General features: G+C 39.6%; 1 protein-coding gene across 2 annotated transcripts in view; it reads left to right on the top strand.

The window, feature by feature from the left end:
* The window catches only part of LRPPRC (leucine rich pentatricopeptide repeat containing), a 104,420-nt gene extending 98,778 nt beyond the window's left edge, over positions 1–5,642 (top strand). The window contains exons 35-38 of one of the 2 annotated variants that reach the window (XM_004265006.4): positions 60–134; positions 1,391–1,475; positions 3,203–3,345; positions 5,483–5,642. In XM_004265006.4, the coding sequence (XP_004265054.1) occupies positions 60–134; positions 1,391–1,475; positions 3,203–3,345; positions 5,483–5,539 (360 nt within the window). In that variant the 3' untranslated portion in view covers positions 5,540–5,642. The remainder of the gene's footprint in view (positions 1–59; positions 135–1,390; positions 1,476–3,202; positions 3,346–5,482) is intronic. The other variant, XM_033419163.2, reaches the window with a different exon arrangement.
* The last annotated feature ends 9,452 nt before the right edge of the window (positions 5,643–15,094 follow it).

Raw genomic sequence — 15,094 nt, forward strand, 5'->3', positions numbered from 1 at the left:
ACCTTGGTCTGCTTGTTTATCAAAAACCTTCACTTACCAAATAATGTTTCAATTTTTAGAGATGTGGTGCAATTGCTGAACAAACCCCAATTTTCTTGGTGTACTGTATTAGGAATTCTCGGAGATCGGGAAAGGTACGGTGCTATTGTACTTGCTGACAAATCAATAATGCTATGAGCTAGTCTTGTTCAGAGGTATTGAATATCATGTAAGAGCTTGTCAGTTCAGGACGTTTTCTAAAAATACTATAGAGATTGAACACTTGCTGGCCTGTACTTGTTTACTTCTTTAGATGTTGATGCAGAGTCAGTTCTGGCTCCTTGGTTGTATTGGAAATGCAGAACAAGTTCATACAGTGAATTCTCTATCCTTGTAGTTATGCATTGAGCCCCAAGAAAGGGCCTTTAGAAATGTAAGAAACAAATCCCGTTGCTTGGGTCACTGGGTAAGTTTCACAGTGCAGAAGCACTGCTGAGGGAGACACCTACTGCAGAGTGTCTCCTGTCAGGTGGCTCAGGTAGAAACCATGAGGTAGATGAACCCGTTAGCTTTAAAACTGGTATGTGCCACGGATTCATGTTCTCAGTTTGTACAGTTACCTTATTTACACTAAAAGGTATGTGTGTATGTGTGAAACAGAACCAAGTCTTATTTTTGATGTTTAAAAAAAAAAGAATAAAAGCATATTTCAAAATTTTTTTTTTTTAGATTTGATTTTTCATGGTGAGTGGGCACCAGAAACCCTGTTCTTAGTTTATTTGGGCATATTATGAAGTTTTAAACTGAGCACCAATTGTAATGTTTGTTTTATGTGAAACATTTAGGTTGTTTACAACTCTGGGAGGTCTAGTTTTCCTTAATTTTCACATACTTCCCCCATACATACACACACTTTAAAAAATAATTTACCTAATTGCACTTTTTATCTCTGACTCATGTATTTATTTACAACAAACATCATTTAGAAAATATTTAGTTGTCCTTTTTTTTCCTTTCAAAGAGACTGTATAAAATGGTGTAGTATTTGCAGATAACCTACCACACATCACCTGTATACTTTAAATAATCTCTAGATTACTTATAATACCCAATACAATGTGAATGCTATGTAAGTATTTGCTGGTACACAGCAAATTCAATGTTTACTTTTTTGGGCTTTCTGGATTTTTTTTTTTTTTTGGTCCATGGTTGGTTGAATCTACAGATTCAGAACCCACTGGATACAGGGGGCCGAGTGTACTAAGATATACAAAAGGGAAAATAGTCCATTAAATTGAATAGGCAGTTCTGTTGCTGTTGTCAGGTTTTTTTGGTATAATGTCCATATATCAGTGTTTTATTTCACTGTTCTTTTGAGTCATGGTAATGTTACCTATATTTAATTTTCTAGGCACCAACTGTGAAGTCTTTGTTAGAATTGATTCCTGAATTAACTGAAAAGGAAGAAGCATACACTTCCATCATGAAAAGCTATGGTAATAAGTTTAATCTGACTTCATTATTTAAGTGATTTAAATATTTGTAGTATAGTCAACTAAGTCTTCAGCTCAAAGGCAGTAATCCTAAATATCAGATAATTGCTTATGGTACAAAATTTATTTAGCCTTAGGATATGTTTTAAAATTGTATTTAAGAAAAATATGAAATTATTCATGTAGTGTTAACGTAAAGTATCTCTGAGCATCTTTTGAGGGGCCCTGATTTGTTGAGTAAGATCCCAGGTTCCTGGAAGGACTTAGAAGTCCACTTGGCTGTACACATTGGGAACCAATCCAGTCTCTCTAAGATGTTACGGAAAAACCTGAATGAACTTTTTGGCCAACCTAATACAATGTAAAATGGGTACATATTTGAGACTGCCACTTGACTTGCCTGTTTACTCCTTCAGTGGTCTACCTACTCCTTTGAAATAACAATCACCTTAATTGAAAAGTGAGCCCCAAGGTTTTACCTGCAGTCACAACTGAAATTCTAGTCTTTTAAGCAGTTTCCTCCCTGATCGCCAGGCAATCACACATGAAAGGGAACCAGTCTAAAGTTTCCTCAGTAATCAAGATAAATGTTAGCATTTGTAAATTATGATCACCTGTCCATCTGACACCCACTGATTTGCTCACTTTTTAATGGGTAAGTAAAGAGTTGCTTTGTCGATTTTATTGTTGGCAGGACACCAGACTGAGCAATCAGAATTCTCCATTTTTCTACCCTTATGAGTGGAACATGATATATTTCAAAATAGTGCTATAATCATAAAGTTTCGTTTGAGGAATTGGCAGACATTGAGTAATAACTAAGATGAAGTAGTGTAAAACAGCATAAAATTACTATTAAATTGTGTAATCCCACTTGGGAATTGGGAGGGAGAAGAGCAGGGAGATCAGGAAGTTTTAGTAAAAGGGAAGATATTAAAATTTTTGCAAATCAGCCACAAGTAGAAAGCCAGCTGAAGTTAGCTCCTAGGCTACTTCATCATCCAGTTAAGTGAAGTATTAGTGTAACTTGTATAGATGTATGTAGATTTTTTAATGTATATTAATAATGTATATAAAATTTTTTTTGGTCATTGCACCTAACTGTATTCCTCATTTGCTTATTTTAGGATAGGAGAATATATTGAAAATCTTTTTTTTTTTAACATCTTTATTGGAGTATAACTGCTTTACAATGGTGTGTTAGTTTCTGCTTTATAACAAAGTGAATCAGTTATACATATACATATGTTCCCATATCTCTTCCCTCTTGCGTGTCCCTCCCTCCCACCCTCCCTTATTGAAAGTCTTTTGGTGGTGTTTAGCTGCTGATCTTGATGTTGATGTAGATACAGACTTCCACATAATTTATTTTACACACTCCTCACCACAGAAGTCCCTGGATTAGCTTAATTTCAAAGTGTGGTTTTAAGCAGAAGAAGATTGAATGGTGTATGCTTACTTTATGATTGAAGACTTCAGTTTGTGGTCACTTTAACTAGCATGGGTCTTTAAAATAACTATTTGTCATTTTCCTTCTCTTTCATAGCGGGTGATGCTGAATGAGAGGTGTGGGGAAGGAAGGGCGGAGCTTGTAGATTATGAATGCTGAAGGTAGTTAAGTATTCCTTTGCTTTGGGATAAAGGGATCCAGGAGTCCCTGAATGGCTAAGTGTTTTGGGAAAAGAAGAAGATAAATTGGCTTTATCTGTGATTAATATCTTTTTCTCTAGTCTTGGACAGTGATGTCGCATCTGCTAAAGCACTATATGAAAATTTGACTGCGAAGGATGTAAAATTGAATGATCTGTTTCTAAAGCGTTACGCAGTTTTGCTGAAGAATGCTGGAGAGTCTGTCCCTTTCACTGAACCCCCTGTGAGTATTTCTTAATTAAGAGGGAAAAAAAATACCTCTAAAGATTTGTGTGTGCTTCATAATAATGTGTAAAAAATAAGTTGAATACTTAATTACATGAGGATTAGATCTCTGTGAAGGATCCTCCAGAGAGGGTTTTTGGAACTGAACAGTCATGCCATGGGTTTGGCTGCAGGAGAACACAGCCCTCTGGGGCTGAGGTTTAAAATACATGGTCAGTCTGAGACCTTCAACTGTAGGTATGAATTTATCAAATGTCCTTGGGGCAGTTCCCTCTTCATTTCAACTTGAAATAGGGTTTAATGGCCTGTATTTCAATAGCTAAGCATATTATGTCACTGTTAATTACTTGTTCATTTCCATTTTAAGTAAGTTGGGTTTTCTCTCTTTATCTAGGATTTTTTTAAATTGAAATATAATTGACAACATTATATTAGTTACAGCTATACAACATAACTCAATATTTGTATATATAGCAGAATGATCACCACAATAAGCCCAGTTAACATCTGCCACCATACATAGTCACAAAAGAAAAATTTTTTGCTTGTGATGAAAACTTTCAAGATCTGTTCTCCCAGCTGTTTTCAAATATGCAATCCAGTATTAACCATAGTCACTGTGCTGTACATTGTATCCCCTTGAGTTACCCATTGTATAACTGGAAATTTGTGCTGTTTGAACCTCTTTACCCATCTTCCTCCTCCTCAAACCTGCCTCCACCAGCCTCAGGCAACCACTGATCTGTTGTCTGTATCCATGAGCTCGGTTCTGTTTGTTTGTGTTTTTCAGATTCCAGATATAAGTGAAATCATACAGTGTTTATCTTTTTCTGTCTGACATATTTCACTTAGCATAATACCATCAAGGTCCATCCATGTTGCAGATGACAAGATTTCATTCTTTTTACAGCTGGATAATATTCCTGTGTGTGTGTGTTTGTGTGTGTGTGTGTGTGTGTGTGTGTGTGTGAGTGTGTGACATTTTCTTTATCCTTCATGCATTGATGGACACTTAGATTGTTTCCATGTCTTGGCTATTGTAAATGCTGCAGTGAACCTGAGGGAGCATATATCTTTTTTGAATTAGTGTTTTCATTTTCTTTGGCTGAATACCCAAAAGTGGAATTGCTAGATCATATGTTAGTTTTATTTTTAATTTTTCGAGGAACCTCCATACTGTTCTCTGTAGTGGCTGCACCATTTACATTCCCACCAGCAGTGCACAAGGGCTCCTTTTTCTCCAAATCTTCGCTAACATTTGTTATTCCTAGTCTTTTTGATAATAGATATTCTAACAGGTGTGAAGTGATATCTCACTGTGTTTTTTAATTGTATTTCCCTGATTATCAGTGATGTTGAGCAACTTTTCGTGTACCAGTTGGCCATCTGTAGTTCTTCTTTGGCCACATGTCTGTTCAGTTCCCCTGTTGCTATTGAGTTATATAAATTCTTTGTATATTTTGACTATTAACCCCATATCAGCTATATATGTTTACAAATATTTTCTCCCATTCAGTAGGTTGCCTAGGAAATTTTGTTTTATTTACTTTGCTTTGTTTAATAAGAGAAATCATGAGTGCAAAATTCCTTTTTATTGTTTCATTGAACTGAAAGTCACCTAAAACATGTTTATTTCAAACCCCTCAACCTTCCATACCCAAGTGTAAATACCTGCATGCACTTGCCCATGCACACACACAGCAGAGGCTCCTGGTGCCTTAATTCTCAGTTGGGGGCCCTTGAACTGGTGATTTCATGAAATAGAGAAGAGTGCTGAAGCTTGAGGAGACTGCAGCCGCTGTGGGCCCAGCAGTCTTTGCTACCAGTTTGCAGTACTTTATGTTTTTAAGTTTTGTACCATCACCTCTTGCTGGTAACTTTTTTTTTTTTTTTTTTTTTTTGCGGTACGCGGGCCTCTCACTGCTGTGGCCTCTCCCGTAGCAGAGCACAGGCTCCAGACGCGCAGGCCATGGCCCACGGGTCCAGCCGCTCTGCGGCATGTGGGATCCTCCCGGACTGGGGCACAAACCCGTGTCCCCTGCATCGGCAGGCGGACTCTCAACCACTGCACCACCAGGGTAGCCCCGCTGGTAACTTTTATCTGTAACTTTCCTCCCTTTATTTTTCCTCTACAGGAAAGCTTTGAATTTTATGCAAAGCAGCTAAAAGAGTCAAAGGAAAACCCTTTGTGAAGCAAGCCGGCACTACTTTGTTTTGTGTGTATTTGTGATTCTGTGTCTAAATTGTTACTTTTTAAATGTATTTGAGAGGACAAAATAAACAAATGAAAAGTTACTTTGTTTATGTACTTTTATTTATTCGTAATATATGATAATATTTAACATCTTATTGACAATAACTGTGTATACTAAGTCACTAGACTTCTTTGGGTTTTGCCTACAATGTAAATCAATGGCATTTTCCTTGAGGCTCCTGGTGTAAGAAGCCATAGTTTTTCAGGGTTCTTCTCCCATTTGACTTTTCAGATTCCTGGCTCTATTTCATTTATTATTTTCATAAAAAGATTGTTCCTTTAGTTAAGACTTGCTTGTCAATATTGTTTATCTGAAAAATTTTGGAGCTGGACAAAATGATGCTTAGTGGGCTTTCTAATGCTTAATATTCTATGAAGTAACAATTCTTTATTAGTGTAAAGCCCTGCGTACTTTTCCAGTTTTGTAAAATGTTGGCGCCAGAAGGCATCTCAGGAGTCATCAAATCCAGCACTCTTCATTTCCCAGTGAGAAGCTAAGACCCAAAGAGACTTGTTTGGTCAGGGTGCTCCCTCCATGCCTTCCCTTCTACCACGGAGGCTCCCACAAACCTCTGTTCACTGAAGTCTCCAAAACTGCATCTGAGTGTGAGTTTGATCATGAAGTAAGAGCAATGCATTTCCTTCATCTTGGTTTCAGGTCTTCATCAGCACAAGCTACACCCTACACTGGACTTGTTACTTCATACTGCATATCAATGAATATGTGAGTAAGTATATGAAGGAGTGAAACCTCTGTATTCAGTTTTATCAAAGTTATCCTCAAATTGGCCTTCATGCCTGTTAATATCTATACTGTAAATAGTTACTATAAAAGAATTTAAGATAGTCAAGACAGTTTACCATCTTAATATAATGTTAATCTATTTGGGGATTATATTATTTAAAAAGTTGAAAATGCTTTGTGTGAGAGTTATCCCCACTTTGGTGTATCCCTTGTTCATTTGAAATCGGTGATTAGCTACTGTTTTGGTTTCAGTGAGGTTACTTGGTTCCCACCATTTACGTGAAGGGAGACCTTGCCTTGGGGAGTAAGCCAGCCTCACACTGTTTATGCTGCTAACCTGTGTCTTGTGGGATCAACCATTCTGCATCTACAGCCTGCAGATGGCGTGAGAGGGAGGGTAGATGGAGGGAAGCCAAAAAATAAATGTCATCGTGGCATCAACCATGCTTCATCTCTGTTTTGTAGAGTTAGACCTAAGGAATCGGGCTCGGCCAGTGCCGAGTCCCAGCCTAGAGGACTTAGTAAAGCTTTCCTCTGTGTACTCCTCAGGTGCAGGACCTGTACGTGTTGTTTTGACACTACTGATTTGCCATGAGCCTCACTCTATTAGGGATTCCACTGAAGCAGGTTTATATTTTGTAGTTATGCCAACCATAAGATAGTTGAGCTAAATTTTATTGATAGTCATTGAATTAGGTCTCTAAGATGAGGAACGACCTTGGGGCATAAACTGGACCTCCCAGTTATCTTTAGGGAAGCTCAGAGTACAATCTCATTTGCATGAAGTGACTCCAAGCCAGCCTTGTATATGGACTCTGGTAAAATGTGGGTCTAGTGCAGAGGAAATAGATATAAATCCCTCGATGAGCTTTCTACTGCTTAATAACATTTCTAGCATTCTGAACAGCAGGCTGGACCATTCAATATATTACATACATTAAAGAACTATCAAGTCATGCATCTGTAGCACTGTATTGGCTTCCTGTTTTGAATGTAAATATTTAACATGTAATCATTGTATATTCTAGGTGAGCTTATGAATGCTTTCTAAATATCTAATAGCAAAATTGAAATAAATAGAAATATAAACACAATTATAGCAGCACTCAATGGTACCTTTTAGATTCAAATTATAAGCAAACAGCTAATTCTAAAAAGTAAATGTCATAAACTTTGGGAAAGTATAGTGTTTTATATGTAATTGTATGTTCGTGTATTTAAACCTAATATAATTTTAATGTGAAATGCTTTGAATAAATTGTATTCCAGCAACCTGTGGGCTTCTTCATTTTTATCTTATTATGTTTTTATATAACCACTTTAAGCCATTTCAAGGACTTGAGTCTTAAAATTTTTAATTAAAAATTGTGTGGTGGCCTCTCTTGTGGCCGGAATTTCCTTGTTTTAAATGGTGTACAGGTTGTGAGTGGGGAACCAGGGAAGTCACTGCTTATCTGCTTTAAGGACAAACAGATATTCAGTCTGAGATCTCTGAGGTACAAAGTTGGCAAGAATTAGAGTTGGGTGTGTGGTGAATGACACTTACAACAGAGGGGGTTTTATCTTGCTCTAAGTGTCAGACAGAGGGAGCATTTTACAGCTGCACGGATGACTGGGCTCCACTCCACCAGGGCTGTCTTCAGCACACTCCCCTCTTCCTCCTGTTCCTCGCTTGCGAATGCTCACTGAGGCCGCTTCAGTGTCCCCTCTCCCACCAGGAATATTAGTTGTTCTCTCTCCAGGGCCCCCCTGAAGCCACTTGAAAACGCAGCAAGTACCGACCACACAGGTTGTAAACTCACTGAGGATCAGTTCTTTGTCTCCTGTCTGTGTGTCCCCAGCTTAGCACATTCATGAGTTGTCAGTGGTCAGTTCTGTGGGTTCTACCGTGTGTCAGGTGCCCCTCTTGCCTGATGTTCACATTGAGGAAACTTAGGGAAGTTAATTTGCACAGAATCACAGCGATAATATCACATGGCCAGGACTTTGAGAGTCATGTACTTACTCTGAGGTTACAAAAAACCCGATGGAATCCAGCCTAAACTCAGTTAAAAATCCAGTTAATCAAATTGGAATCTCTAAACTATAGGAATATTTTTTTAAAACCTTTCACATTAATACAAGTGTTTGCAGTCTCTGGACAGCTAGCACTGTATTTTCTACCAGTTAATCAAAATACCCAGTGCCTGGCATAATCACTGAGTTTTCAAGTTCCAATAAATTATTAAGCGAGCTTTATATTGCAAATTGTGCTTCCCGGTACAATTTATTTCTCCAGTCTGTCTGCAGTGTGTGTGCTGTGCACATTTTTCTTCATGTCTTCGAGCAAACAATATTCATTTAGTATTTGCCTTTTTGAAAAACCAATATTTGTAGAGTTTCTGTAAGTGAAAGCAACATTCCTGAAGTATGGTCGAAATAGTAGCTGTAGGGGGTACAAAATCATGGTAACTTATCGCTTTGCTGTTGGACATCATGAGCTTGAGTTTCCAACAGAAACGTATCCTTTCAGGCTTGTGGACTCTACAAAGCCCACGTTATGCAGCCTTGGTACAAATAAGATAGCTGCATTAGCAAATTCAAAATAGGCACTTTTTTTTTTTTTTTGCATGAAATAAACATCATCAGGTCCAGGTAGAGCAAAAAACACTTAACCAACTTAAGATCTGCCACCTCTGCACATTCATTTGGACAACGGTTGGCTCTTGGGATCCATGTTTCAAGAGTTCACTAGAGAATAGATCTCACCAACCCTGCCCCCTGTGTGCACTTGCTGAGATTCTCTTAATTATTTACTTCTTTTTGTAGTTTCCTCCCCCAAGAACTTGAGCTCTCCCAGTGCTCTGCAGCCCCACCAGTTAGAACAGCCTGGCACTGGTAGGTGCCCAATAAGCATCACTGATTGAATCAGTGGGCACATCACCTGTCCCCCTTTCCAAGGCATGTTGTTTCTGAGACGCATTGGGGGGTTTCTTCCTCACACAAATTATAGGAGATAGAGGTGCCACTTTTTACCTCAGATCTAGGATACTGGGGTTGAGAGTTGAGAAGTCTTTCAAACCCTGTGTGCCCACATGTTAGCATTTCTGGATTTGCTGCCAGGAGGAAGAGGGCTCTCAAATGTGGGATGAAATCAGACAACTCAAGCTGAGTACAAGTACAGTGCAAGAGTGGAATCAACAAAAACAAAGCTTTGTTTTTAACATGGGGCCATAGAGCTTTTTAGAGTTTGGGGGAAAAAGGAACACCTCCAATTTCACGAAAAGACAAGACCACCGCACGAACGGTAACTGTGAGGACTATTACATGAAAAGCTGCGAAGTGTTATCCATCCTTTGAATTGGTGTATTAAAATCTTAACCCACCGCTTAAAACATCATTGTTTTAACTGTTAAGCTGCTAACACCACATGCATGGCTGTTCCCGGGCCGCCACCAGAAAATGGGCTGTGCTCCATCTGCCTACCTCCGCCCAGGCTGTCTCAGGCAGACCATGGAATAAAGACAGGATATTGCTCTATCGCCTGGCCACTTTAGAAGAACCAATCATTTTATCAAAAACAAATGACAGATGAGATTTGAATTACCTAGTTTAGACTATTTGCAAATAAGGATGCCTTCTTTCAGGCACGAGCATGGGATGTATTTTCCAAATAAGCACAGATCCACCAGTAAGATGCTTCCTCACTCCTGCATCCTAGCATCCCATTCCCTCGCTCTCTTCCTCGGAGTCTGCTCGGTGCTCCAGATCCATGACTGGACCCAAAGGAGAGTGGCTCAGGGCAGCTGTGCTAAACTCTGCCAAGTGACTAATGTGCATCTCAGTAGAAACCCCTATAGCCCCAGGTCTGTAGTTAACACTCGGATTGGTGTAGCTTTAAATAGCACTGCTGCTAGCTGTTTCATCTGGGATCAAAACAAGAGAGTGGAAGAAAAGAAGAAAACAAATGCAAGATCTACTTCTGTGAGCCTGACCAGGGAGATCAGCTTGACCAAGGGCATGATTGTGTCTTAAATAATCTTTATAGGAACGGAAGCCGTTTAAAAAAATCACCTCAGGAAATATTTGAGTTAATATAGGTAATTATTTTCTGCTTAATTAAAATTTCCCCGTCAGCACAACTTGCAATTGGAGGGCTTAAAATGCCAATTTCAAAACCTTTACCTGTTGACCAAGGGCCTGCAAACTACAGCCTCGGGCCAAGTCCAGCTTGCTCCCTGTTTTCATAAATAATGTTTCACTGGGACACAGCCACACCACCCATACTTCAGAGTTGTGTGTGGCGCCTTCACACTACGACAGCCAACTTGGGTATTTGCGACAGACTGTATGGCCTGCAAAGGAAATATTTACTGTCTCACCCTTAATGGGAAAAACTTGCAACCCCTGCCTTTTTTTTTTTAAATTGAAATATAGTTGATTTACAATATTGTGTTAGTTTTTGGTGTACAGCAAAGTGATTCATTTATATATTTTAAGGTTATTTTCCGTTATAGGTTATTACAAGATATTGCATATAGTTTTCTGTGCTATATAGTAAATCCTTGTTGCTTATCTATTTTATGTGTAGTAGTTTGTATCTGCTAATCCCATACTCCTCATTTATACCCCCTCCCCTTCCCCTTTGGTAACCATAAGTTTTTCTATGTCTATGAGTCTTTCTGTTTTGTATATAGGTTCATTTGTATTATTTTTTAGATTCCACATGTAAGTGATATCATGTAATGTTTGTCTTTCTCTGTCTGACTTACTTGGCTCAGTATGCTATTCTCTAGGTCCATCTGGGCTGCTGCAAATGTTACCAGAGTGGGACCCCCTTCTGAGGCCCGAGAGTGTGCTCTCGTATAACACTAGGAAGTGAATTGTCAGAGGAGACACACGGACTGACAAAGCAAAAGACTTTATTGAGAAGGGCCGCCTGGGTGAAGAACAGCAGGGTAAGGAAACCCAGGAGAACTGCTCTGCCATGTGACTTGCAGTCTCAGGTTTTATGGTAATGGGGTTAGTTTCTGGGTTGTTTCTAGCCAATCATCTTCCTCGTGCCCATATGTGGTCTGACTCAAGGTCCTTCCTGGTGGCATGTGCATCTCTCAGCCAAGATGGATTCCATTGTGAGGGTTTCTAGGAATTTGGCAGGACATATTATGGACTGGCATCTCCTCCCTCCTATTGGCCCCTCCTGAATTCTTCTGGTTAGTTTTTGGGGGCAGCACCGAGTTCTTTATCAGGACCTCCTGTTGTGAGACAACTCATAGAGCAGTTATTATTGTGCCTGGCCAAGGTGGGTGGTTTCAGTCAACAGTTTCCTAACACAAATGGCAATATTTCATTCTTTTTTATGGCTGAGTAGTATTCTGTTGTGTATACATATACACCACATATTCTTAAACCAATCGTCTGTTGATGGGCGCTTGGGTTATTTCCATGTCTTGACTATTGTAAATAGTGCTGCTATGAATGTTGGAGTGGATGTATCTTTTCAAATTAGAGTTTTTATCTTTTCTGGGTATATGCCCAGGAGTGGGATTGCTGGATCAAAATAAGCTCTATTTTTAGTTTTTTGAGAAACCTCCATACTGTTTTCCATAGTGGCTGCACCGATTTACATCCCCACCAACAGTGCAGGAGGGTTCCCTTTTCTGCACATCCACTTCAGCATTTATTATTTGTAGACTTTTTGATAATAGCCATTCTGACTGGTGTGAGGTGCTGCCTCATTGTAGTTTTGCTATGAATTTTTCTAAAAATTAGCGACGTTGAGCATATTTTCATGTGCCTGTTGACCAAGGGTCTGAAAACTACAGCCTCAGGCCAAATCCAGCATGCTCCCTGTTTTCGTAAATAATGTCCATTATTTACGAAATAAATAACTATTCTGCCCATTTTTTTGATTGGGTTTCTTGTTGTCGTTGAGTTGTATGAGCTGATTGTATATTTTGGATATTAACACATTGTCAGTTGCATCATTTGCAAATATTCTCTCCCATTCTGTAGGTTGTCTTTTCATTCTATTGATGGTTTCCTTTGTTGTGCAAAAGATTGGGTCCCATTGGTTTATTTTTCTTTTTATTTCTTTTGCCTTGAGAGACTGATCTAAGAAAATACTGCTATGATTTATGTCCAAGGATGTTTTTCCTGTTCTCTTCACAACCCCTGTTTGTGGTAATTACACAGAAGCAGATCTCTACCCTTCTAATGCAGGGAGGGCTCACTGAACTGTGTGCACGCCTCTAGAACAGTGGTTCTTCTCCTTGGCCTCACATGCCCTGAGGAGCATTTTTTTTTAAAACAGACCAGTGGAACCAATCTCTGGGGGTGGGTCCATATTGGCATCTGTTAAAGCTCCAAGGTAGAGAACCACTGCTCTAGGGAAAAAAGAGAGAGAGGGAGAGACAAAGAAAGAAAGGAAGAAAAGACTGAATGGTTCTAACACTCATGACGTCACGTGATGTAGCTCAGTGGCTGTCAACCCTCACTTCACTCTGGAATCACTGGAGAGTTAAAGAAAAAACCCAGTCTTCTTCCTCCTTCTCCATTCTCCATTCAGGCCTGAAGCCACTAGCTGACCACACTGTGGTTGGGAGTGGCTGTGGGGTGTGAGTTGGAGTGGGAGAACTGTGGTGGGCCAGAGTAGGGTGAGAAGGACACCTCTGCAGACTTAGGGACAACTTGATTTGGGAGTTAGGGCCTTAGCAAGGTGTCCACACAGGGGAAGACATGCAGTGGAGTTGGGAGATTGGTTACGTATTGGAGGTTAATTAAATGAGTGAAAATATTAAGGCTAGTGGAAGCCAGGTTTCTTACAATTGGAGGAGGGAGTTATAATTGCAAAAACGGACAAAAACTAGTCTCAACTCTGTGGTGGTAGATTGGAATTGGATGTATCAATGTGGGGAAAAAATATATATGTAAAAATTTGGACAGATGTGTCTGTGTGTGTATGTCTGTACACACAGACATACACATGTATACACATAAACATATATATGCATACATATAGTCCCTAGCTTTGTCCACTGAGAGGGCCTGGGAACAGTAATGCCCCAGTACCAATGAGCATACTTATCACTCAGATCTTGGCTTCTAAATACCATTTTCCACTGAAAGGAACCAAGATTCTTTAGAGAAATGTCTGCTTCCATGACTAGGGGTTGGGAAAGTACATGATGAGCCTGAAACACTTTGTTGTGAAAGTGTTCAGAGAATGATGGGGACCTGTCAAAGGAGGCAGAAGCCAGCTTGAATGGGCTCCCATTGCCACATCAGGGACAATCTGAACATCCAAGTTAATAATGATGGTAAAAGATTACAACCATTGAATAAACCAGGAAACCACAAGTTGATATTGATATAAATTTAAAAATGAATTAATGGAAAGTGATGAAGAATAGGCCATTTACACAGTTTCTAAATACCTGCCTACAAATGCTTATTAATTACAAAAGGAGGGGAAATGGTTGACTGTGGTGAAGCCTGGCAACTACTCCTTTGATCAAGTGATCAAAGTGAACAACATCAGTTTGGGACAAATCGAAATCATGCGCCACTGATAGGATGTAACGAGAAAAGCACATCTCTTCTGTGATATTCCTGCCAAAGGTGCGTGACCTGAATTTAATCATGAAAATATATCAGACAAACCAAATCTAGATATATTCTACAAAATCTTCATGTGTCAAGGTCATGGGAGTTAAGGAAAGCTGATGATTGTTCTAAACTAAAAGAGACCAAAGAGAATTGACGACTAGATCCAATGCTTGATCCTGATCTGGATCCTTTTGCTATGAAGGACATTGTCAGAACAGTGAGTCTTTTTTTTTTTTTTTAATAGATCTTTATTGGAGTATAATTGCTTCACAATACTGTGTTAGTTTCTGTTGTACAACAAAGTGAATCAGCCGTATGCATACATATATCCCCATATCCCCTCCCCCTTGAGCCTCCCTCTCACCCTCCCTCTCCCACCCCTCTAGGTCATTGCAAAGCACTGAGCTGATGTCCCTGTGCTGTCGCTGCTTCCCACTAGCCATTTTACATTTGGTAGTGTATATATGTCGATGCTATTCTCACTTTGCTCCAGCTTCCCCCTCCCCACCATGTCCTCAACTCTGTTCTCTATGTCTGTGTCTTTATTCCTGCCCTGCCACTAGGCTCATCAGTACCTTTTTAATTTTTTTTAGATTCCATATGTATGTGTTAGCATACAGTATTTGTTTTTCTCTTTCTGACTTACTTCACTCTGTATGACAGACTCTAGGTCCATCCACCTCACTACAAATAACTCCATTTCGTTTCTTTTTATGGCTAATAGTCCATTGTATATATGTGCCACATCTTCTTTATCCATTCATCTGTTGGTGGACACTTAGGTTGCTTCCATGTCCTGGCTATTATAAACAGTGTTGCAATGAACATTGTGGTACATGTCTCTTTTTGAATTATGGTTTTCTCAGGGTATACGCCCAGTAGTGGGATTGCTGGATCATATGGTAGTTCTATTTTTAGTTTTTTAAGGAACTTCCATACTGTTCTCCATAGTGGCTGTATCAATTTACATTCCCACCAACAGTGCAAAAGGGTTCCCTTTTCTCCACACCCTCTCCAGGTGTGTGTTTGTAGATTTTTTGATGGTGGCCATTCTGACTGGTGTGAGGTGATACCTCACTGTAGTTTTTGTGTGTGTGTGTGTGTGGTACGCGGGCCTCTCACCGTCGCGGCATCTCCCGCTGCGGAACACAGGCTCCGGAC

The sequence above is a fragment of the Orcinus orca genome, chromosome 13, assembly GCF_937001465.1.
Source record: "Orcinus orca chromosome 13, mOrcOrc1.1, whole genome shotgun sequence".
Classification (NCBI taxonomy): Eukaryota; Metazoa; Chordata; class Mammalia; order Artiodactyla; family Delphinidae; genus Orcinus; species Orcinus orca.